Raw genomic sequence first — 24,265 nt, 5'->3', positions numbered from 1 at the left:
ACCATTAGATGTGATACGGATTTTAGTCATTCTGAGCCAGGTTAGATTTAAAATTTAATTGTATAGCATCTGACTACTATTCTACGTTTTAAATTGGAATTTTACTGTTACTTTGGTTGCATCACTACGAGTTATGGTTGACGTTTTCAAAGTTTATGTTTAAATAAAAAGGTTTATTTTAAACCTTTCTGAAGTCTTGGTAATTAACTTCAGACATATCAATAATTTGCTTCACATCTGTTAGGATTTTACCTTCTGCCAGATAAAGGAAAACCCTATATATATATTAAAAATGGCACTTTGAATTTCACACACACACATATATATATGTATATATATATATATATAATTTTAAATTTAATCTAGATCAGTGTTTCTTAACCTGTGGTTCATGGACCTCTTGGGGGTCCGCTGACTGCTCCTAATTTTTAAAATGTTTGCATCAATATTTAAAAAAAAAACCTTTTTTGTCACGGGCAACCTCTGTAAACCGTCTGTCTGCCATTTCCAAATAATAGAGACCTCCACAATACGAGGAAAAGAACATTCACAAGCCATATAAAATTTGAAATTTTTAGAAACACAGAGTAGCCTTTGAATTTTACTTCACTTGGAAATAGTGACGTTAAAATCAGTTCTGCAAAGTTCTTGCAAATTTTTAAAACAAAATATTTGTTTTACTTTTTCATAAGTTGTAATTAAAGTTTTTTTTTTTTTTTTTTCCAAGTGTTTTCTTGTGTCTTAATGTTTGTTCTTAATTTGATTATTTGATATTTTTTGTAGCCCAAAATGTCCAAAAAAAGGAAGTATGATGAAAATTATGTAAAATACGGATTCTGCTGCATGAATGAATCGGACGGTGTTGAAAAGCCCCAATGCTTTCTGTGTGGAAAAGTTTTGGCAAACGGCAGTATGAAACCGGCAAAATTGATAGAGCATCTCAAATCTCTTCATCCTGAAAATACATCTAAAGATCTAGAATTTTTTACAAAAAAGAAAGCCCAGTTTTCAAAATCTGAAACATTAACCAAACTTGGATTTGATATTTCACAAAAACCTTTGGTTGAGGCATCTTTCAGAGTTGCATATTGTATAGCCAAAAGTAAGAAACTGCATATTATTGGAGAGACATTAATTAAGCCATGTGCGCTGGAAATGGTTGAATTAGATGTGGACTAGAACAGAGAAAAAAACTTGAGACTATTCCATTGTCCAAGGATGTGATACATTCAAGAATAGTTGAAATTTCTTGCAATATCTTGAAACAGATCATCGATGAATTGAAAGCATCGCCATTTCCCTTTAGTATGCAACTGGATGAAACTACAGACATCTCGAATTGTAGTCAACTTCTTGTTTTTGTTCGTTACATGTCTGCTGATACTATCAAAGAAGAATTCTTATTTTGTGAGCCTCTTTTGCACACTACAAAGGCAGTTGATGTTTTAGCGATTTTAAATGTTTTCTTTTCCAAACACGACTTTGACTGGAAACAAAAACTTCATTCACTTTGTACAGATGGAGTACCTGCGATGCTTGGCAATAAATCTGGTTTTGCCCATTTGGTAAAAAAAAGAGGCTCCTAATGTTATTGTTACACATTGTTTTTTACATAGACATGCACTGGCTACAAAAACTCTTCCAACCAGCTTAAAAGAAGTATTGTCAATAGTTATTAAAACTGTCAATTTTATTAGAAGTAGAGCTCTTAATCACAGTCTTTTTAAAACACTGTCTCAAGAAATGAACACAGAACATGATGTACTTCTGTACCATATAGAAGTGCGCTGGCTGTCACGAGGGCAGGTTTTGAAACTAATTTTCATGTTGAAGACAGAAGTATCACTTATTTAGAAGAAAAAGATAACTCACTCTTTGAATATTTCAAGAAAAAAGATTTTATATGTAAATTGGCTTACCTGGCAGAAATTTTTAACCACATGAACGATATATGTCTTTCAATTCACGGGCCTGATACAACAATTATGGATGCCACTGAGAAACTACAGGCATTTTTATTGAAAATGTCACTTTGGAAAATTAGAATTCAAAATGGGATATATGCAAACTTTCAAATGTTGAACGAAGTGCTTTTTTAAAATGGATCTCAGAAAGATAGTTTGTTATTGAATAACTTGAAAAATGAAATCTGTGAACACCTGGAAGTACTTCAAGTTCCATTTGAAAAATATTTCAATTCGGATGGAATAAATATAAAAGATGAGTTGTGGATTCGTAATTCTTTTCTTTGTGATATTGACTATATTGATGACATGAACCTTGCCAAAGATGAGCTAATTGATTTGAAAACAAAGTTCTCGTTAAAAATAGATTTCGATTCAAAAACTATTTGAGAGTTTTGGTCTTCTTTAAGAGAAGCCTACCCATTGCTTGTAAAACGAGCTATGGCAGCCATTATTCCATTTGCTACAGTATATCTTTGCGAAGCGGGATTTTCCACACTTGTCACAATAAAAACAAAACATCGAAATAGACTGAATGTCGAACATGATATGCACGTTGCTTTGTCGAAAACCATCCCTCAACTCAATCTGTTAATCAAGGAAAAGCAGCAACAGCCTTCAGATTAAAAATTTTAATTTCTTCAAATTTTTTATACTATTGAAATAAAAATGTTAAAATAATTAAATAATAAAACAGAATATATTTTGTAATAAATGATGCTTAAGCAATATTTTTCACAGAAGGGTCCCGATATATTTAAAATTTTTAAAGTGGTTCATTGTGCCAAAAAGGTTAAAAAACACTGATCTAGATGTTATTCTATCTGCAAAACTATCCATAAAAAATATTTTCACATAAAATATTAACTAACATTATCTTGAAATAATCTGCATTTATTATTCTATAATATTGACTAAAATATATTTTGAAACCCCACACAGCATCAGTATATACCTTAAAATGGCATTTATTTGTATAGAATTTGCCCAGTAACTACTGAAATCTAATGCAAATAAAAATAATTATCATTTCTTAAGAGTACAATATAATGAGATCTAGACAATATAATACCTACAATATATCCGGACTCTTATATGGCATGAAAATTTGAATAGAAAGTTAAAAGAAACTTATATTTTAACACTATGCATACCAGAAATTAAAGAAAAATAACTTACAATGAAATGAAACATAATTAACATGAACTGAATTAAAACTTACCAATTACATGATGAAATAATGACTTTATAAGTTATCAGCTTATTTAAATTTTGATTTACCTGATCAAAAGGAAAAGAAAAATTTTAATATCTTGAAGCAAAAATTAAAACAAACTGCAATTTTTAAAACAGATCTAAATAAAAGTTTCATTAGCAACATAATTAGCACATTTTAATAAGAAAATAGAATTTTATGAACCCAAACTGAGAGGTAACTAGAAAATTTTGGCCATAAATCCATATATCACTATATATGGATTTAGATAGATATACATGGATTTAGAGATGGATATAGATTAAATATATCTATAGTTTTAAATACTCTCCAAAATTTAACAAATAAATATATGTTCTTGAATTGAGAATATAATTTTTAACTTTCAGAAACTTAAAAATATACACAAAAGCACATTTCTCAAGAATTGCATTAAGGCAAATTTTAACTACCTTTACAAATGCATAACATTTTGTAAGATTTCATTAACAAATAAATATCACAAATTCAAGCAGCAGAATTATCCCAATAAATATAGGCAATCAATCTTTAAACGAATACAAAATTTATTCCATATAAATGGAAGAAAGTTATTCTCTAATATATTACTAGGACCATATCATCTACAAAACCATTATGACTTCAATGCTTTTACACATAGAACACATATCTGATTTGAGAACAAAATTAACTGTGACTTCTAATTCTTTTTGTTACGAAATGTCCAGCTGCAGTAAGATAGCTTCTCTGCAAAGATTAGGGTTGCCAGATCTGGCACAAAATTGCCCATTTGGAGAAATGCCATAGCCGGATCGAGTATCTTTTAGAATGCATTGTTAGCTATATATACCCTACCTGTACACGGAGAAAGAGTAGTATCTAGCAGCATGTTGAGCTCGGTAGTAGTGTTTGGGAATTCAGAAATTAGCTTGAGAGTGATGGAATCTAATCGGGTGCTGTCCTTCAGTGCTTTCCTGTAAAGCTGTCTTCGTCATTGTAGCCTGAAGGCTAATTGTTCAGCATGTTTATCATAGTTTTTTGACAACAGTAAACTCTCCTGTGTAATATTGGTGAACAAACTGTGTTTTTATTTTTCATTAAGTGTTATTGTCAATTACTCCAAATCCATGAACCCATAGAATGCAACATTTTCAAAGTATCTCAGAAAAAATGCATCTGTCGCTTTTAATATAGGATAAAACATCAGGGAAAAAAGCCTAGAAAATGCAAATGAATAAAAGCACGAAAAAAGTGCAAATTCATGGAGTACGTATATGGGGCCAATAATGTAATTTCCTAGTCATATTTTAAAATTTTAAAGACTATGCCACTGTATTATTAAAAATCAAAATTTATTTTAAGGCCAATCTGAAGTCGGCTTCAAATTATCAGTCAGTCAAATATGAGCAAGAATAAATTATTTTATTATAGTAAAGACCATTACCTGCCAGTGGAAAAGAACGTATTTATGGAATACTTTCTAAGCAAAAACTGACCTACCTTTCTGTTATACATAAAATCAAATATGAATTTAAAATGTAAAACAATTGAATGCCTGCATGTGAAAAGAACGATACTTAAATTTTTAATGAATCTGAAATTAGATACCAAGTGCTATAAAAATGAAAATATTAGATTATTTTTAAAAATATTATTCAGCAAATTTAAGAACAAAATATTTGCAAATCACATCCTTTACTATAGCGATAAAAGAGAAGATAAAAAAAAAAATCATTTACTTGATATTGGAAAGATGAATATTTAATTATTTAATTACGACTCAGAATTTATTCAGAAACAAGAATTATACTTACACAGGATATTAATTCTCCAAATTCTTTTAATTCCGTTCTTGTACTCAACTAAATCAAATACAAGAATAATGATAGAAAAGAACTTGATTAACACATAAAAAATTATAAATTCATCATCTGTCTGCAGAAAAAGATTTAACTTACCCATGTTTTGATACAAGAAAGAAAACGTTCCATGAAACTCACATCAGGAAGGCAGCTTGATGAAAGTGATTTAATGAAATTCAGATCCTTTAAGAGAATAATTAATAGAAAATAAAATTAACAAATTAATTAATCAAAGGGCTCAATAAAGTGAAAAATTAAATTAAATTTAAAAAAGCTTTTATAAAATAAGTTTTGATCTAAAACTTGTAAAATAATTAATGAACTAAAAAGATAAATATAACTTACCATATAGTTTAATGGAAATAAGAGATTAAAGAATCCTCTTCAAAATTTTGTGAAAAGTATCTACGATTTTGTATCAAAAATGATAAAAAAGTGAAGAGCCCTTGATAAATTTATAAAAATAATGACAAATTTATAAAAATAATGACTTCAATAATGACTGATACTGCATTCAAATATTAGATTTTATTATTTAGGTGCCCGTGCTTATATTATTCATAATATTTGTAAAGACAATTATTTAATCTTTTGCCCTTATTAAACTGTATGATCAATTATTTTTCTCCTTTTAATTCATTAAATAATTTATGAGTTTTAAATAAAAGCTTATTTTATAAATTTGTTTTCCCTCCCCATCCCTTTAATCTGAATGTCACGTTATCAATAAAATTATTCAGGTGAAAAATTCTTTTTCAACATTGAAAAAAAACTCTTTGATATCCAACAACTGTGTTGTAAGAAAAAAAAAAAAAAAAAAAGAAAGTCAAGTGATTTTTTGCAACTTTATCAAAGATCAGAAATTACATAAAAACTTTCATACATTAAATCTTCTGTTAAAAGATTTTTTTCCACTCAGTCTGATGGTGCAAACAATACAATTTTAAGAGTTTTAGTTTGTTCGGTAAACAAATAAATGTGAGAAAAATCATTTCAACATTAAATTTAAAAACTCTAAATAGAATTTTGAATACATTTCAAGACACGGAATGTAGATGTGGATGTAGCTGTCAAAAACACGAACAGCAGTAGGAGTCTTTTAGAGCGTGAGATTTCAATCCACGTCCAGGCCATACCTATCATGTAACAACACGTCAAATCACAGTGAAGTGCCTGCTGATGGGTATAATGGCAAATGGACTCAATACACATGATGCAGTTAACATCTGTCTACATTCGTTCATCTATCCTCTAAGTCTAGTGAAAGACTAGTTAAAACCACACATTATTTAATTACATTCAGTGTTCCCCGTGTTGTGCAAATTCTACTATGTAAATATCACTGTTAGCTTCCCAGTAATTAAGATAATGAAAAATTTATGAGCTTTTTGTAGAAACTATTATTACTGATGCAGTGAACTGCATCACTAGAGCTTGTAACAAAGTTAAAAACTTGACACTAATTCTTATCTAAAGACACTGATATCAAATACTGTAAAATTCTCCTATATTGTCTACCAAAAACAAAAAAATACCATTTGTTCTTACATAATAATTTCTGATAACTATTGATTTTAAAATATAAGTGAAGCAATTATCATTCGAGGCATTTTGAATGTAATGATTTATCAGCAACTAACAGAAAATCACAGCTGCCACTTATATAAAAGCAAAATTCAGAATAAAGAATTATCAAAATTATATGACTGCAGAAAATAACCTTACTTATTATTAAAAACGATTGTTAAGTTAGGCAAATAAATTTTATTTTAATGCATTTATAGTAACTTTACTCGTTTTCATAATATTTATCACTTTGATTAAATTTGAAAAACAAAATATTCTGAATACACTCAGAAATAGCCAAAAATGAAGAATAAAATCCTTTCAAAACATGAAAGTAGAAAATAAAGACATTTTATGCATGCAATCTTTTCATGAAAAATTTTTGCATGAAAAATTTTTATGCATGCAAATTTTTTATGCATGCAATTTTTTCCTCCAAATAATGTAATTTTAACATGTTAATATTAATCTAATATTATCACAATGTTACATATGCTAAAAAAATTCATGAATAAACAGATTAAAGCTTTCAGATATAAATAAAAAATTCTTAAAATTACTAAAATGGTGATTAAGCAACAAATTTAAATACTACCAGAAACATGCAGGTTAAAATGAAAATTTGGCAATGTACAAAAATATTAGCAAGGATTTTACATCTTTATGATAGATATTATATATTACACGAAAAAAAAAACTGTTTTTGAGTATTGAATCATACACTAGAATAGTTTTCATAAAAATTATGAAACTTTTCGAGACCAGTAGTTTGGATCAGCATTCAGAAGAAAGTGAGAAGAGAGAAGAGCATTGTAAAGCTACCATAACATGCAAACAAGCTATCAAATCGTAAATTTGGTCATAATCTCAGTCATACATATTTCTAAGAGAACGAACTGAGTTTGAGATCAAGATCCATAACTTTTTGCATCATTCAGTATATGGCTCGAAAGAAAGTCAACTTGATTGAGGGCGAAAACTACACACATACACAGATGTTTGTGGAAAATGCAACACCATGAAGGAATTGTCAGAAATGAATGAAATGTATTCTACATATTTTTGCTGATAGTGATACAAATAAATGATCAAATTTACAAGAGAAAAAAATCAGAAATCAGTGTTTGTGCATCTGCCCCACTGAGCGATAAAAGCCTGTACAAGTTGTGGCATCGAATCATACAGGTACTAAATGTTATCTCGGAGAATGACATTCCATATGGCTTCGACTTGTTGCTGACCGAAGAAATCCCACACATGCCCAATGGGTAACATATCCGGGGAAATAAGCAGGCCAAGGAAGAGGCGAAACCTGTTGTGTCCTAAAGAGGGGCATGTACAGTCTCAGAAACAGTACATAAGCGTTATCCTACTGAAATACAGCATTCAGGCTCCCCAACTGCTCTTATGTAGCGATCACTGTTGAGGTCACCTGCAGTCTGCACTAGATGGGATCAACAATTATACCCAATAGTTCCCAGGCCATGATGCCAAGCATTTGTGCGACGTGATGCTGGATAACACACTATGGGAGCAGACATTCCCCTCTGTAACGTCTGATGCATACTCTTCCATCACTGTACTCCTAATTCTAACAAGATTCATCAGAGAAAACAACTTGTGCCACAGAACATGCCATGCACTGTGATTCCACTGGCACCATGCACACCATACCATGTGTTACAACTCGAAAGCAAAATGAACGAAAATTTCGCTTCTGCCAGTGGCAACGGGGAGTGGAAAAATAAACTTTGAAGTTTAAAGTGCATTCACTTTATATTTTTTAGGAAGTGGGCAGGATTGTAAACATGATCAGTATCTCTATGCAATCAGAGCAACTAAAAAAGAATATTTTATAAAAAAATTAATTTACTTACTTTTCTCAAAGTTCAACGAAGATGATTTTGATTCATTTTAACTGGTATGTACCTAACTATTTATTTATATTTTTGAAAATATTTGCTAAACCTCCCTCGAGGATGCTCTCCATCAAAATTGGAGGCAGAACTGAGCAAATTCATACTGTCACCAGTATAGTGCTAAAGGCTCTTGCCAATGACAGATGCAATCTTGCACTCTTTGCCACAATGAATTTTGTGGGCTTGTTCTGACGTTACTGTGAAACAAGTAAGATAAGTCACAATGCAACACTACTAGTATTAAATGCGCAAATTTTTACAATTACTGTGACAACAAAATGAATATGTACCTACTTACACAAGTTTATGAAATATATTTAATTAATAATATATACAGTGATTGCTGCTTATTACATTCACTGGTTAATAAACCAGCTGCTTATTACTTTGAAATTTCCAGAAATCAAAACGAATACATACTAAACAACAAAAACTCTGCCGTTTAATTAAACTCATCTCTGTCGCTTACAAAACGCAGACTGGAAAAATTCTGTACAGGGATTTGGAACAAGTAGGATATTCTGAGACTAATTTTTCAGTCCCAGAATATCCTATTTGTACCTATTAAAGCTTTTTATAATTCATCAATTTAATATATTGTGGACCATGGCTTCATTGCTCAGGTATGCAATGTTTCAATAAAATGGGTTTCGCTGAAACTTTCATATAAAGTCCTATTCTTCAGAGTTGGGTGAAGATTTTTAGATGCCCTAAGCACATACAAGATTTTGATTACATTATGCAACAATTTACCCAGTCCTTACCTCTCAGTATTAGTTTAACTGAACCATTTATTTCATAGTAAAATGGCAATGGAGAATTTTTGTGGTGGCCCCTTCTGTGAGTCCCTAAGCATCTTTTCATGGTGCCAGTTTTATATATATATGTGTGTGTGTGTGCCCTAAGTGCATTCTTATTTTGCTTAATGGTTAATTTAGCAATGCCCGGACCCTGTACATATGAGACATTTTTTTCGGAGTTATTTTTCCGCAATGAACTTTAAATGGGAAAAAAGAATTTCCTTATCAAAAGGTTCACAAAAATAATCCTCTAAAAGAAAGTAATTGAGTGTAGGTTCCTTCTTGAATACCAGCTGCCAGAGGTGGAAATGCAACTTCTGTATCCTATCTTTTAAGATTTCCACACTAAAACTTTTCCCTTTGGGATAGATATATTACGTTCGAGCAGAGTTCTTAAAGTTTTAATGAAATGCTTCCTAGCATTACTATACATTAACAATAATTGAATGAAAAGGAAGTGATAACTATATGATGAAAAAAAAAGCAAGAAAGCATCGGTCATGCTTGTAAACACGCAGTGGCATATTCTCTATATAGAGTGAAAGTGTATTGTTTTTATATGTTAGATATGTGCTCAGTGATGATTGCAAGATGTACACAAACATCATTTATTCTACATTGCTAATCTACTATACTAAATTACAGTTATGGTTAATGATAATAATAGATACAGTTACAATTACATATATAACATCTCCTTTCTTTATCAAAAATAATAATAATAGTAAAATTAAACATATTCTTTTAAATAATAAGGTTTCTTAACAGTCCTTCCAGATCGAGTAACATAGTTATGTCCACTTGAAAAATTTGATGATATTATACCTCTCAGTGTTTGGTGACACAACACCTCTGTTAGGTTTTGAAGGACTTACAGGCACATCTAAATCTGAAGTGCTCTTGCTATTCTCAGGTATTTCGGGTTCATCTGTAACTTCATTCTCACAGTTGTTTTGTATTGCAAACTCTTTCTGATTAGTTCCTTTAAGAATGTCTCTTCGGTTTCTTTCTACTATTCTTCCATCTGTTCTTAAAATCCTGTAAGAACGTGGTCTTTCTGCTTCTTCTATAATTTTACCTCTTTCATTTAGTTTTTTCCCTTTCTCTTTTACATACACATCATCACCTACCTTCAGTGGTTTTAATGGTCTTGCATTCCTATCATAATAGCTTTTTTGTAAGGTTTGTCTCTTCAGTAAATGTTGTTTATGGCCTTCATATCATTTAGCTTGGGTGGAATTCTCTTTTATAGACATCAATCCATTTACTTTTCTTCCAAACATCAATTCTGAAGGTGACTTAATTTCATCTGCAAGAGGAGAAATACGATATTCCAGTAATACTAAATATGGATCCTTATTGTCAGCTACAGCTTTTCCTAACATTCTCTTGACAGTTTGAATATGTCTTTCAACCATTCCATTAGATTGTGCGTAATTTGGACTTGAAGTTCTGATTTCAAAATTCCATCTTCTTGCAAATTCTTTAAATTTCTTGCAATTATACTGTGGTCCATTATCCAAATATACTTTTTTTGGAATACCAATGTCTTGTAAAAATTGATTTCAATTCCTTTATAAGTGCTACACTTGACAAATCTTCCAAATGTCCAATTTCAACATACACTGGTTATCATAAATTAAGGAAAAATCACAAAAATAGTGATAACTCCCTCAAAAATAAACATAACCGTGTAAAATTTGAATATATTGCCAAGTAAGAGTAGCTGAATAAAACTGCAATATGCAAATTAGTGGTGCTGCACTTGGAATACGTCATCTGCAAGGAGAATGAAAGTCCATGTTTGAGAGCAAGCCCACATATTTCACTGTGATAGTGACATCAGAAATCTGAGATAGCCAGTTCGTAACAATGACCTCCAGGCATCATTTGCCTGCAGAACTACATTGGAGGGCCATTGAGAGACTAGAAGCAGGATAAAGTCAAACAGAAGTGGCCATGTGGCTAAATGTGAATCCTTCTGTGGTTCATATACTTTGGAGGCAATTTCAAACCACAGATTCGGCATCTAGGAGGTTCAGCCAAGGACAGGCAACTGCTTCAACGAGTGCCAATGACCGATATTTGACATTATGTGCACACAGGAATAGAACCACCACTCCGACTCTTCTTAGATCCTCCCTTCCTGCAGCCACCGGAAGGTTGGTGTCAACGTCAACTGTGCATAGAAGGCTTCAGGAAGGTGGTCTGTATGCAAGGCGACCAGCCATTTGCATGCCGCTCATGTCACGCCATAGGAGGGACCGTTTGCAGTAGGCACCGCAACATGTCTACTGGATGCCTGATCAGTGGAGGGCTGTTCTCTTTACGGATGAGTCTAGGTTTAGTCTAGAAAGTGATAGTCGGCATTATTTGATATGGAGAGAACCTGGAACCCATTATCATCTGTCAAACATCCGTTAAAGAGATGCATACGGAAGAGGCAGTATCTGTGTTTGGGGTGGCACCTCTTTGGGTGTAAGCACAGACCTCCATATCATTCCAATGGAAGTCATGAATTATAGAGGAGTGGCCAGCTCGATCCACGGACTTGAATCATATCGAGCACGTTTGGGATGCTTTAAAGAGACATCTAACTGCTCTCAATCTGCCCCCTCAGACCCTTGCCACACTTGCAACTGCTTTTCAAGAGCAACGGATCTTGCTTCCTATGGAACTGATAGACTGCATAATTGAAAGCATCATGCATCGCTGTATGTGCTGTATTGCTTCTAGAGGCAACCATATTCCATATTGAAGGTACTTTTCCTACAGCGAACCGACACCTTCGATTTGTTCATTTTATACATGTGCTAATTTCTATACTATCATAATTGTCTGGTAATTTATTTTTATGTTATTTGATATCTTACTATGTGTTGTATATTGTGGATAAGTTTCATAAAATTCTACATGTAACTTTTTCAGTAATAGTGATTTTTGTGATTTTCCCTTAATTTATGATAACCAGTGTATTTGCTAAAATAATCTATAAATATTAGATAATCCCTTCCTTGAAAGTAAAAGAGATCTGTTCCCAATACTTCCCAAGGACCATTAGCTATTTCTTTAGATATCATTGGTTATTAAGTATTAGCTTTTTGTAAACTTTTTTTAAACACGATTGACAATTCAGTACCAAATCTTAAATTTCATTTGACATTCCTGGCCAATATAATATTTCTCTTGCTTTAATCTTGTGTTTTACTACTCCTAAATGAAAATAATGAATTCTGCTTAACTATATCTTTTCATAATCTTCTTGATACAACAACACAGGAATTTTTAAATATTAATCCATTTTCTTCTGATAGTTCTCTGAAGTTAAAATATGGTTTTGGCAGTTCTGGACCCATATATTTTTCATCTGGCCAACCAGTTTTAATTAATTTTCTTAAAACTTGTAGTTCTTCATCTTTTTCTGTTCCAGTTGAAAAACTTCCATTTTACCTTTAGACATTGGTATACATTCTACAACCAATCCAACATGAGCTTCTATGTCTCTTTCAAAGAAATCAGATCCTTTACCAGTGAATGATCTTGATAATGCATCCGCTATAAAAAGTTTTTTTCCTGGTTTACATTTTATCTAAACTGATATGGCTGTAATCTTATATGCATTCTTTGTAATCTTACAGGGCATTTATTTAATGGCTTTTTGAAAATTGATTCCGGTGGTTTATGGTCACTTTCCACAGTAATATATTTTCCAAATATATACTGGTGAAATTTCTCACACGCAAATACAATAGCTAAAGTTTCCTTTTCAATTTGAGCATAATTCTTCTGCGTATCTGTTAATGCCTTAGATGCATATGCTACTGGTAAATTATTCTGCAGTAAGACTGCTCCTAGTCCTTCTTGAGATGCATCTACAAATAAAATTAAAGGCATATTTATATCATAATACTGTAAAACTGGTTTATTTACTAAGACATCTTCTAAATGCTTTTTCCTGTGTTACATTTCTGTTTCCGATAACTTGTTTTTTCAACAAACATCTTAAACATGATGTCAATTCTGATACATTAGGTATAAATCTAGAAACATATGTAATCGTTCCTAGGAAGGTTTCTAATTCTTTGACACTTTTTGGTGGTTTTATATCTAGAATAGCCTTAATTTTGTCTTCATCTGGTTTTAAACCATCTTTAGAAAATATATGTCCCATATATTTCACTTCATTCAGCCCAGATTTACATTTATTTAAATTAAATTTAACATTCTTTTCTCTGGCTCTGTCCAACAACTTCTTTAACCTTAAATCATGTTCTTTTTTATCTTTACACAAACTAATAAGTCATCTATATATATTTGAACTCCTTCTAAATCACTAAAAATTTAAGAAAAACTTCTGTGGAAAACTTCTGGTAATGAACTCAGTCCATATGGCAACCTCAAAAAACAATATCTACTAAACGGAGTATTAAATGTAGTAAATTCCCGACTTGAATCTGACAGTTTAATTTGCCAAAATGCTTTGTTTGCATCTAAAATACTAAAAACCTTTGCATTTGTCATTTGAGATGAAATTTCTTCAAAGGTTGGTATGTGATAATGTTCTCTCAGTATATTTTGGTTAAGGTGCTGAGGATCTAAACACACTCTTAAATTACCCTCCTTTTTCCTTACTACCACTAATGAATTCACGAATTCTGTTGGTTGGTTAACTTTCTTTATAATACCATCTTTTTCCATTCTTGCTAATTCTTTTTTTAATGGATTTAATAAGCTAAGTGGAATTTTCCTACAGAGTTCTATTTTACCAACAGCTCCTGGTTTTAATTTGATACGATATGTATATCCAGTTAAATTCTCTGTACCTTTAAATAAATCTTGATATCCTTTTAAAGATTCTGGTAACTTTTCATTAGAATCAGGATTTACTGTACAAATCCTTTGTACTAGGTTTAATTTTTGCAATGTAGGTAAACCTAAAATAGCTGGAACAGTTTTATCACATACTACGACTTGAAAGTCTATTTCATCCTTGTCTCCTTTTGATGTTTCACATAATAATTTGCATTTTCCGACTACATCAAATGTAGTACCATTGTAATCATTTAAAGTGACTTTTGATTTAGTCAAACATTTATCTCTTAAATTTAATTGCTTAAATTTAGGCAATGGCAACACATTACATTGAGCTCCAATTTCCAACTTAACAAATAAATATTTAGATATGTTTACTTTTAGTTTTCAAACTATTCTGTTCTGTTTTTAGAAAATGGATTTGTATCTTCTACTGACCCCAAAATATATTCATTAGCATTATTATGCAACTCATGCTCTAAAGTATTTTGTACAACATTAACATTTTTATAAGTGCACATTTTAGAAATGCTACTTTTCTTTTAACATTCTTCTTCTAACATTAAAAAATAAATTTCAAAATTATGTAAAAAGTTTAATTTTAGCATAAATTTTCAATTATTGTTTTAGGATTAATTATTGAATTAAGTATTAAGTATTATTTTACTTGAGAAGTTTAAAACTGATATCACAATTTGCAAGACACAAATCACCATTTATTAAACTCAGCCATTTAATAAACTCAAAATACACTCTTAGACAAAAAAACGAGGCCCCAAGAACGAGTTATTCCAATGGGACAAAAATCGGTAGAAGTGTGTACATGTACAGAAAAACAAATGATTACAGTTTGAGAAAAATTGGATGATTTATTGAAGTGATACAGCTTCACAAAAATAAACAGTAACGCATTTGTCCACCTCTGGCCCTTATGCAAGCAGTTATTCGGCTTGGCAGCGATTAATAGAGGTTGTGGATGTCCTCCTGAGGAATATCGTGCCAAATTCTGTCCAACTGGCACATTAGATCGTCAACATCCCGAGCTGGTTGGAGCACCCTGCTCATAATGCTCCTAACGTGTTCAATAGGAGAGATATCCAGCGACCTTGCTAGCCAAGGTAATGTTCGGCAAGCAGTAAAAACATGTGCTGTGTGGGGGCAGGCATTATCTTGCTGAAATGTAAGCCCAGGGTGGCGCGACGCAACGGGCCTTAGAACTGCATCGACATACTACTGTGCTATAAGATTGCAACGAATGACAACCAAAAGGGTCCTAATATGACATGAAATGGCACCCCAGACCATCACTCCTGGTTGTCGACCTGTTTGCCGGAAGACAATCAGGTTGGTATCACACCACTGTCCGGGGCGTCTCCAGACTCGCCTTCGCTGGTCATTGGGGCTTAGTTCAAAGCGGGACTCATCACTGAAGACTATTCTACTCCAGTCAGTGACATTCCATTGCGAATGAGCCCGACACCACTGCAAACGGGTTTGACGTTGTACAGAGGTCAATAGTAGTCAGCGCAAGGGACGCTGTGACCTCAGATTCCTTTCTGTGAGCCATATATGAATGGTCCTTGCGGTCACTGAAGCACTAGTTGCACGTACAATCAATGATAATGACGCATCTGGGCTGTGAGTGCCGCTCTGACGATTGCTTGGTCTTCAGGTTCTGTCGTTTCTCTAGGCTTACTGCTTCCTTCTTGACACTGTGTGCGGCCATGGTTCACCCATTCCTGCCAACATCATCTAATAGTGGCATCGCTCCTGCTCAAATGTCGAGCTATTCGCCGATAAGACCAACCGGCTTCTTTAAGCTCAACTATACGATCTTTCTCAAATTCTGACATCTGCGCGTAGCATTCGTATACCTGTATGCGAAGCATGGTTATTGTCTACCAGAGTACACGGAACGAAATTCGTGAAGAATTTATGACCTGGAATCGTAATTTCTCTTCTTAAATATCCTGCCAGTTGCGCAGATCAGATGCGCTGTAGCGACAACCATTCGTGCATTGGCGACCAAAATGTAAAATTTTGCATTTTCCATCAAAACCCGTTTGCACATCAATTTGTGTCTATATTAACACCAGTAATATATTTTTATTTTGTCCTGGGTTCTTACAGCACTTTTATCAGCATCATTGAAATACCTGCCAATTTATTGAGAGTAAAACTCAGAAGATTTTTTAAAACAATTATAAAACAAAAAATGAGTTTTACAAAAAAAGTTAATTTACAACTGAATATTTTAAAAGAATTAGAGAAAAAAATTGTTATAAAAATTTAAATAAGTGAAATTAAATTTTATAAGATTACAGTAGTGACTGCTTTTGTGAAAAATAATTCAGAAATTCTGTTTGATAACACTTTTTATCTTATTTCAATTTCAGAATCATGATAACTTGATATAAAAATCATGAAAACCAAAGATACTTTAAAACATGGTAGATAATAATAAAAATAATTCAAGATAACTTTTTCTTAAAAAAAAGGTATCTTAATATGCTGTTGTTATTTTTACAATATCAAAATAATTCTTATGTTTTTTAAATAATCGTAATGAAATTCACAAATTACCAAATCTAAGTTTTTACAGACAATTTGATCTTAAAATTGTCAAAAACCATAATTATCCACCAAACATAACAATGTCAAACAAGATAATTCATACTGTAGCAAAAAGGGAAAAAGATTGTTTTTTGCACAATAGAGAGAATGAATTTAAATGGCAACTCAAATTCCTGGCATAACTATGAATTTTAAATATAAATCTGGAAATCATCAAACTGGCAAAAATTTTCGTACTTTTACCAAAAAAAAATTTTTTTTTTTTTTTTTTTTGCTCCAAGAGCAATACATCCCCATTCATCCTTTTTTAAGCTTATCTGATTTATTTTTATTTGAATGGTAATTTTTTCTTAACAGGAATGCTTTAGATCAGGGTTTCTTAAACAATAAGGCAATAGTATATCAGTGCTCATAATATCCTATTGCCATATTTACTCACAAAAATATTAAGCCAATAGCATTGCATGAAACATTTCTAAATTTTGAACACACATTGTTAGTGCCACGCATTTTACTTTTGTAGAATAAATAATAAATATCATTCATCACAACAATGCCAAGATCCAAAAATTCTATTAAGTTTTCGCAGCATTCTGATATAATTTATGTGCAATTAGTATTTCAAATAAAAGATTCTGCTTCAGTGTATCAACATACGATTCAGTGAGGCATCAATTACATATGTTGCACATTTGATACAGTGTGCGCATTGAAGGAAAACTGAGCTGTATCATATGAGATATGCAGGGAGCAAAGAGGTTAATATTGACAGTGGCGGTTTTAAAATGCAGTTACCAGACGTAAAAAACAAAGAATTAAGGAACTCTAAATTTTAATGCCCTAATGCTGATATGGAAACTTTAAGGCAAAATAAATTATCTTAGTTCACAGCAAAAATGGTCTGGTTTGAAAGACCTGCAGGAGGAAGACATGACAAGTTTCTACACCTGGAATAATAATTCTGACTCATGCAGTCAACTAAAAAAGCTAGTACCTAGTACTTGGTGATTTTTTATCACTTTGGCCCTACATATTCATGTGAGCAGTTTCTTTTTCAAGCATGAACTTTATCAAAAACTGAGAAATTGTCTTATTGATGTGAGATAGGAATCTGCTTCAAATCAAAAACAGGCCCACCAGCGGCCGAGCGGTAAAGTCGCTGAACACTGGTAGTTCGGTCCGAGGTTCGAATCCCGCGAACGGGCTGGCTGCATGGGTGTTTTCGTGGTTTTCCCCATGTGTAACGTGTATACGAGCCAGTTTCCCTTAGAAAGTCCTCCACGAAGGCATCCCTCCCCTTAGGCAGATAGCCCTCGAGGCTTTGCCGTAATTAAATAACCTAACCTAAACTAACCCAAATCAAAAACAACAACCTTACTTATCTAAACTTAAAAAAGCTTTATGAAAGAAAAAGAAAAAAAAAAAAAAAACAGTTTTACGAAGTTTGAACTTCGACCTTCTTGATGGTCATATTTTCATCCTAAAAGGTTGAAGCATGGCCATAAGCAAAGGAAATGCAAGGTCACTGTTCATATTAAATATGTGTCTTGTCATATTTTTACTTTATATAAAAAATATTGTTCTCAATAAATAAATTATTATTATTATGCTATCTGATTTTTTAAAAATATTAATAGCCAGTTTAAAGCTATTCCTAAAAATATGACTCTTGAAATGAAATTTGGCTCTAAAAAGAAATCTAAATCATTATACTGCTGTTCTTTGGCTCTTTTGACTAATGAGCATCTCTAGATGGTCTCCATTGTTTCTAATAAACAGAAAAAAGAGCTTTATTAAGTTTGAACTTTGACCTTCTTGATGGTCAAGTTTTCATCATAAAATGTTGAAGCATAGGCATAAGAATAAGATCAAAGTTCAAGAAATAGTTTTTCTCATTGCAAATAAGATGGCACTTTGTTGACAACAGCGATTTTGGAAGAATGGGTGAAAAAGCAATCTGAAATTTCAAAATTTTGGTTTTATGATAGTCAACTGTTTCTCATTACTTACAACATCAATTTCTGATGGCTTCATTTGGTGCTGCATAGTTTGAACTCTATATTTATCCAAAATGTTGATTTCCACAAGAAATGGCAGTCACATGAAAGAGATGGAAATTTCAAATGAGAAAATTTAAGGACCATTTGCAAATTTTCATAGAAGTTTTAAGGACCAAAAACCTAAGGATTCTTGTGAACTTTTCTTAAGGGCCGTACAAAACCTGGCTTATAGGCATGTTTTGTGGATAAATAATTATAAAAAGAAGCATTTTAATAGAAACTTTACAAAATAAACAAAAAAATTTACAAAATAAAACAATTTTGTGTGACCTGTATTTACATTTTTATAGAGTGTGAATAAATAATTTTAATAGTGTATTAATAACATTTAATAGTGTGCTGACAAATTTTTATAGTGTGCTCAAGGGGGGGGGAAATATTAAAAATCAGGCACTTAAATTTACAAGCATATTACTCACATGCACAGGTTGGCTATTGTCGAATGCATACTTGAGAATATACCAAAATCATGACAGTCCTACTGTATACTGAAATTGAGGGTGTCAATCAGAAAGTACTATTCATGCTTATCTGTGTGCTAATTAGCACAGACAATGAGGAGCTTAGTGTATTATTATGGATGTGCTACACTACATAAATTCACACTTTTCCCCCATAGCTATCACAACCTGCCGAGACAAGAATGCACTTAAAAAGACTTATTTAAATAATGATACTTGAACAGAATCTCAACAAATACAAATAATAATAATATCATACTTCTGATGTAAAATACATAAACTTTTAAAGTACAGTAATGTAAAAAATAGTGCACAACATTAGAATGTGATTTTTACCTCTATTCTTTGAAACGAATCTTGAATTTCAGACCATACAGCTTCAAGTATGTCTTCAGATGTCTTGCTGAACTTTGTTCTCAATTCTCTTAATAAGCAGTTAATTTTCTTTTGATAAATAATCTAAAACCAAATAATTATAAAATTCAATACAAATTAACTCTATAGTTTGTAGTAATGAATATATATGTAATTTAGCACAAAGGAAAACACAATAATTCATTACTAACTTCACAACTCAAATTAGATATTTCTGCCAATTTTTCAGCTTCAAGAAATTTCCTTCGGTTTACTAAATTTAAAAGCCTATTTGCAAATTGAAAAAATATAAAAAATATAATCAATTAAATAGCATAAAGTAAAAAGTATATTTCAACAAATATTTTTATAAAAATTTGGTTTCATACACAATTTTGAATAAATAAGAAGTCAACTGGAAACAATAATTAACTAGAGTAAACTGGCAAACAGACCTTTTTTCTGGTTGAGATTCATAAACAGTTTTTATCTTCAGGCACTTAATATACTTTCGTCTGAAAAAAAAAATTAATTAATTAAATAAAATAAAAAAAAATAAAAAGTAAACAAAATTTTCATACACATCATGTTCTCAATTTTTGCTCTTTAAATTCTTATAAATTTCATTTATATAGGAATTATACTAGTCGCCTAATTTAGAACCGTTTAATAAAAGAATTCACATCCTCAAAAGCGAAAAGTTGTTTAATAGGTCTTTATTAGAAAAAATGAATTTTGAAATGCTTATGTTTCACTTCTTGTTTAGAAACTCGAGTATCCCATCATTTATATTAGAAATAGAAACAAATCATAACTCATGAACCCATTCAAAAGATTTACCATACATACGGCAGTGAATCGCCAAAAATATTCCTCCAAAATGCTAATTCACACACAAAATGCAGTCATAAAAACAGACAGAAATTCCAAATGATTAAAATTAAGGACCTTCTGCTGATTTTGGCCAAAATTAAGGTCTTTTAAGGACCAAAAATCGATTCAAAAAAATTTGAGTACTCTTAAGGAACGTACGAACCATCTTATGATTGAAAAATTTACTACAGGACTGTAAACTTCATTAAAATCTTCACCTCTTTTCTGCCTGAATCCCTGTGCTACTAAACGTGCTTTGTATCTAACCACTTCATTCTTTTCATTTCTTTTTAGCGTATAGACTCATTTGTTTCCTAGCATAGTTTTATTTTCTGGCTTTTCAACTAATTCCCAAACCTTTCTTTTCTTCACTATGTCAATTTCTTCTTTCATTGCCTTATCCCATTCTTCGGCATTTACTGATTTTCGTGCTTCTTTAAAATTTTGTGGGATAACAATTTCTACAGAATTTGCCTTTTCAGACTCAGAGTTCGTCTCCTGTTCTACAAAAATAACTAAAAGCTTTATGAAAAAAAAAAAAAAAGTTTTACGAAGTTTGAACTTCGACTTTCTTGATGGTCATATTTTCATCATAAAAGGTTGAAGCATGGCCATAAGCAAAGGAAATGCAAGGTCACTGTTCATATTAAATATGTGTCTTGTCATATTTTTACTTTATATAAAAAATATTGTTCTCAATAAATAAATTATTATTATTATGCTATCTGATTTTTTAAAAATATTAATAGCCAGTTTAAAGCTATTCCTAAAAATATGACTCTTGAAATGAAATTTGGCTCTAAAAAGAAATCTAAATCATTATACTGCTGTTCTTTGGCTCTTTTGACTAATGAGCATCTCTAGATGGTCTCCATTGTTTCTAATAAACAGAAAAAAGAGCTTTATTAAGTTTGAACTTTGACCTTCTTGATGGTCAAGTTTTCATCATAAAATGTTGAAGCATAGGCATAAGAATAAGATCAAAGTTCAAGAAATAGTTTTTCTCATTGCAAATAAGATGGCACTTTGTTGACAACAGCGATTTTGGAAGAATGGGTGAAAAAGCAATCTGAAATTTCAAAATTTTGGTTTTATGATAGTCAACTGTTTCTCATTACTTACAACATCAATTTCTGATGGCTTCATTTGGTGCTGCATAGTTTGAACTCTATATTTATCCAAAATGTTGATTTCCACAAGAAATGGCAGTCACATGAAAGAGATGGAAATTTCAAATGAGAAAATTTAAGGACCATATGAGAAAATTTAAGGACTACCCCAAGTATTCGTTTTTTCCACTAAAATCAAACTTATCTTTTTCAAATTTAATATTTCTTGCCTCACAATACTTTTCAATATCATTATAGGACTAAAATAGGTGTCTGTTCCCTCTACATAATAATATATGTCTGTACGTGTTCTGTCTGGCCTTTTATCTGCTTTTCTTTGCCAGTTTAAGTCTGATACTTCTTTCGGAGTAGATTTGTCATCTGACAACTTTATTTCTTCTCTAGAAGTTTCTTGTTCTTCATCTGATTCTGCTAATAGCTCAGATTCCTCTAGTCTTTTAAACTTAGTTTTTGATTTCTGTTCCAGGATCCCATTTGCTGCAGTCACTTTTTCATCAAATTTCACATTACAGGTTTCTATTAATCTGCGTTCTTCTGGTAGCCATATCCTATAACCCCTAGTTTCCTTCGCATATCCTACCATGATTCCTTCTTTGCACCTCATTTGTAATTTATTTCTAATCTGTTTTGGCACGCCAACATAGACTTTACAACCAAATATTTTAAAATAAACAACACTGGGTTTTCTATTAAGGAACATTTCATAAGGGGGTCGGTTGCTTTTATGACATACTTTGTTCCACGTATGTACGAATCAGCCAAGAGCTTCTGCCCACCATTCTTTTCTCATTTTACTATCATTAAGCATAGCTTTAACTGCGTCTAATGCCATTCGGTTAAAATGTTCACACACGCCGTTCTCTTCTGGGGTGTACGCGTTTGTGCATTTAACACTAATTCCATTTTCGGCTAAGTACCCTTCGAATTGCCTGTTACAGAATTCCCCACCGTTATCGGTGCGTATACTTATTAATTTTCTATTCGTCAGTCTTTCCATTTGCCTATGATAATTCTTAAAGTTGTAGAACGATTCATTTTTATTTTTCATACAATACACTGTTACTAATCTACTATAGTCATTCACAATAGCAAGGAAATATTTACTCCCACCCTTAGATGGAACTGGGAGTGGGCCACAAACGTCTAAATAAACCAACTGCAATGGTTTATCCGATCTCTTTGGAACAGTTTTAAAAGTTATTCTACTAGATTTAGCAATAATACATGGTTCACACCTCTCCATTGGTTTTTCAATTTCTGGTAACCCTTTCACACTTTGATTCTTATTAGTATTCTTAATATAATCAAAATTTACGTGGCTAAATCTCTGATGCCATAGCATCACATCATCTACTTTATTTAACTTTCCAATTTCTGTACCATAACCAGCTTCCTTTTTATCTGTTGCATATCTAAATGGTTTTACGTGATAAAGTGCATCATATCGTTTAGCGTAGCCATAATCTATCCCAATTATTAAAGTATATCCACATCTTCCCTTTTGAAATAACAACCTGAGCAAATGCCTTTTCTAACCTTGCTCTCGATGGTAAATTTCTTCTTTGATTTGGATTATATAACACATTATCTAACTCAATCCAATTTATTTGATTGCCTACTTTTACTGCAAATTTGACAGTACCCTTTCCTAGCATTTTTTTAAAATTTGCTTAACCATATCTACATTGTTTCTACTGAAAGCTCTAGCCCTATCTGCTGCAATGCTTGCCATTTTGTTCCAGGAATAGCCACTTTCAAACACACTTTCACAGCACATTCAAACAAGTCCTGGCTAGTGGTTCTGTATTTCATTGATTTTTTTCTACACAATTCACAGCCTATTCAAGCAAGTCCTGACCAGTGGTTCTATCTTTCATTGATTTTTTTCCCACACAATTCACAGAACATTCAAGCAAATCCTGATCAGGGGATCTATTTTCCAGTGATTCTAGGCCAAATAATTTCTCTGTGATTTCTATTAATTCAAAGGATAAAGTTGAGCAATTTTGCTCAACTTTATAATTGTCTTTATTATCTGTGCTCTCATCCACTGCCAAAGAAAACCAACTAGAATCTTTGCTCACAGTCTTTAGCTGTTCTTTGAGCTCATCACTATTTGAGTCAACATGGTGTACTGTAGTCCTTCTTGGCAATCAAATACTTTCATATTCACTTCTCACATTAAGACACAATACACTTGCACACTCTACAATGCACTGCTTAGTAAACTCACCATCCAAAAAAGGCTTGTCGTTTTCAGCAAGGTTGCAGGCTGTTATGAAATTTGATTCTATAGTTCTATTTTAAAGCATTGATTGCTTTGTAAATAATGTTTGCTGCTTCCTCGGCCTTTGCACACAATCCGCAGCTTTTATTTTGTGTTCTTCCTTGGAGAGTTTGCAGCCAAATTTGCAATGTTTTGTGTGTGGCATCATTTCAAATTGTGCTCCTTAAATTCATGACACAATAAACACACTGCTTTATTTCCTCCTTTTCGCTTGTCCATTCTTCATTAAACACAACATTCATCATAAATTTTACATTTCTTTTAAAACTGAAATTAACCAGATCAATCAGAAAAGTACTGCACATTGTATCTGCACTGCCCATGCATATTGATGCAGCCAGCCTAGTGAAAAATATGACATGAATCTTCGGTTGAGAACGGGAAGGA

The 24,265-nt window shown here is 32.0% G+C and overlaps 1 protein-coding gene across 2 annotated transcripts in view; it reads right to left on the bottom strand.

Annotated features, from left to right (window-relative positions):
* rod (kinetochore component rough deal) overlaps nucleotides 1-24,265 on the bottom strand; it is a 328,458-nt gene that overhangs the window by 198,869 nt on the left and 105,324 nt on the right. For both annotated transcript variants that reach the window (XR_015041682.1, XM_085818707.1), the window contains exons 14-19: nucleotides 20,044-20,103; nucleotides 19,801-19,876; nucleotides 19,571-19,693; nucleotides 5,139-5,225; nucleotides 4,995-5,042; nucleotides 3,187-3,245 (exon numbers count right to left, since the gene is read on the bottom strand). Coding sequence is in view for 1 of the 2 variants with exons in the window: in XM_085818707.1 (XP_085674833.1) it covers nucleotides 3,187-3,245; nucleotides 4,995-5,042; nucleotides 5,139-5,225; nucleotides 19,571-19,693; nucleotides 19,801-19,876; nucleotides 20,044-20,103 (453 nt within the window). In the remaining variant the exon portion in view is untranslated. The remainder of the gene's footprint in view (nucleotides 1-3,186; nucleotides 3,246-4,994; nucleotides 5,043-5,138; nucleotides 5,226-19,570; nucleotides 19,694-19,800; nucleotides 19,877-20,043; nucleotides 20,104-24,265) is intronic.

Source organism: Stegodyphus dumicola, chromosome 6, assembly GCF_044657685.1.
Source record: "Stegodyphus dumicola isolate Sdum_Otavi_A_Nest chromosome 6, ASM4465768v1".
Taxonomy (NCBI): domain Eukaryota; kingdom Metazoa; phylum Arthropoda; class Arachnida; order Araneae; family Eresidae; genus Stegodyphus; species Stegodyphus dumicola.
Note: the sequence above shows the minus strand (reverse complement) of the source record. Positions and strands in the feature narration are given on the sequence as shown.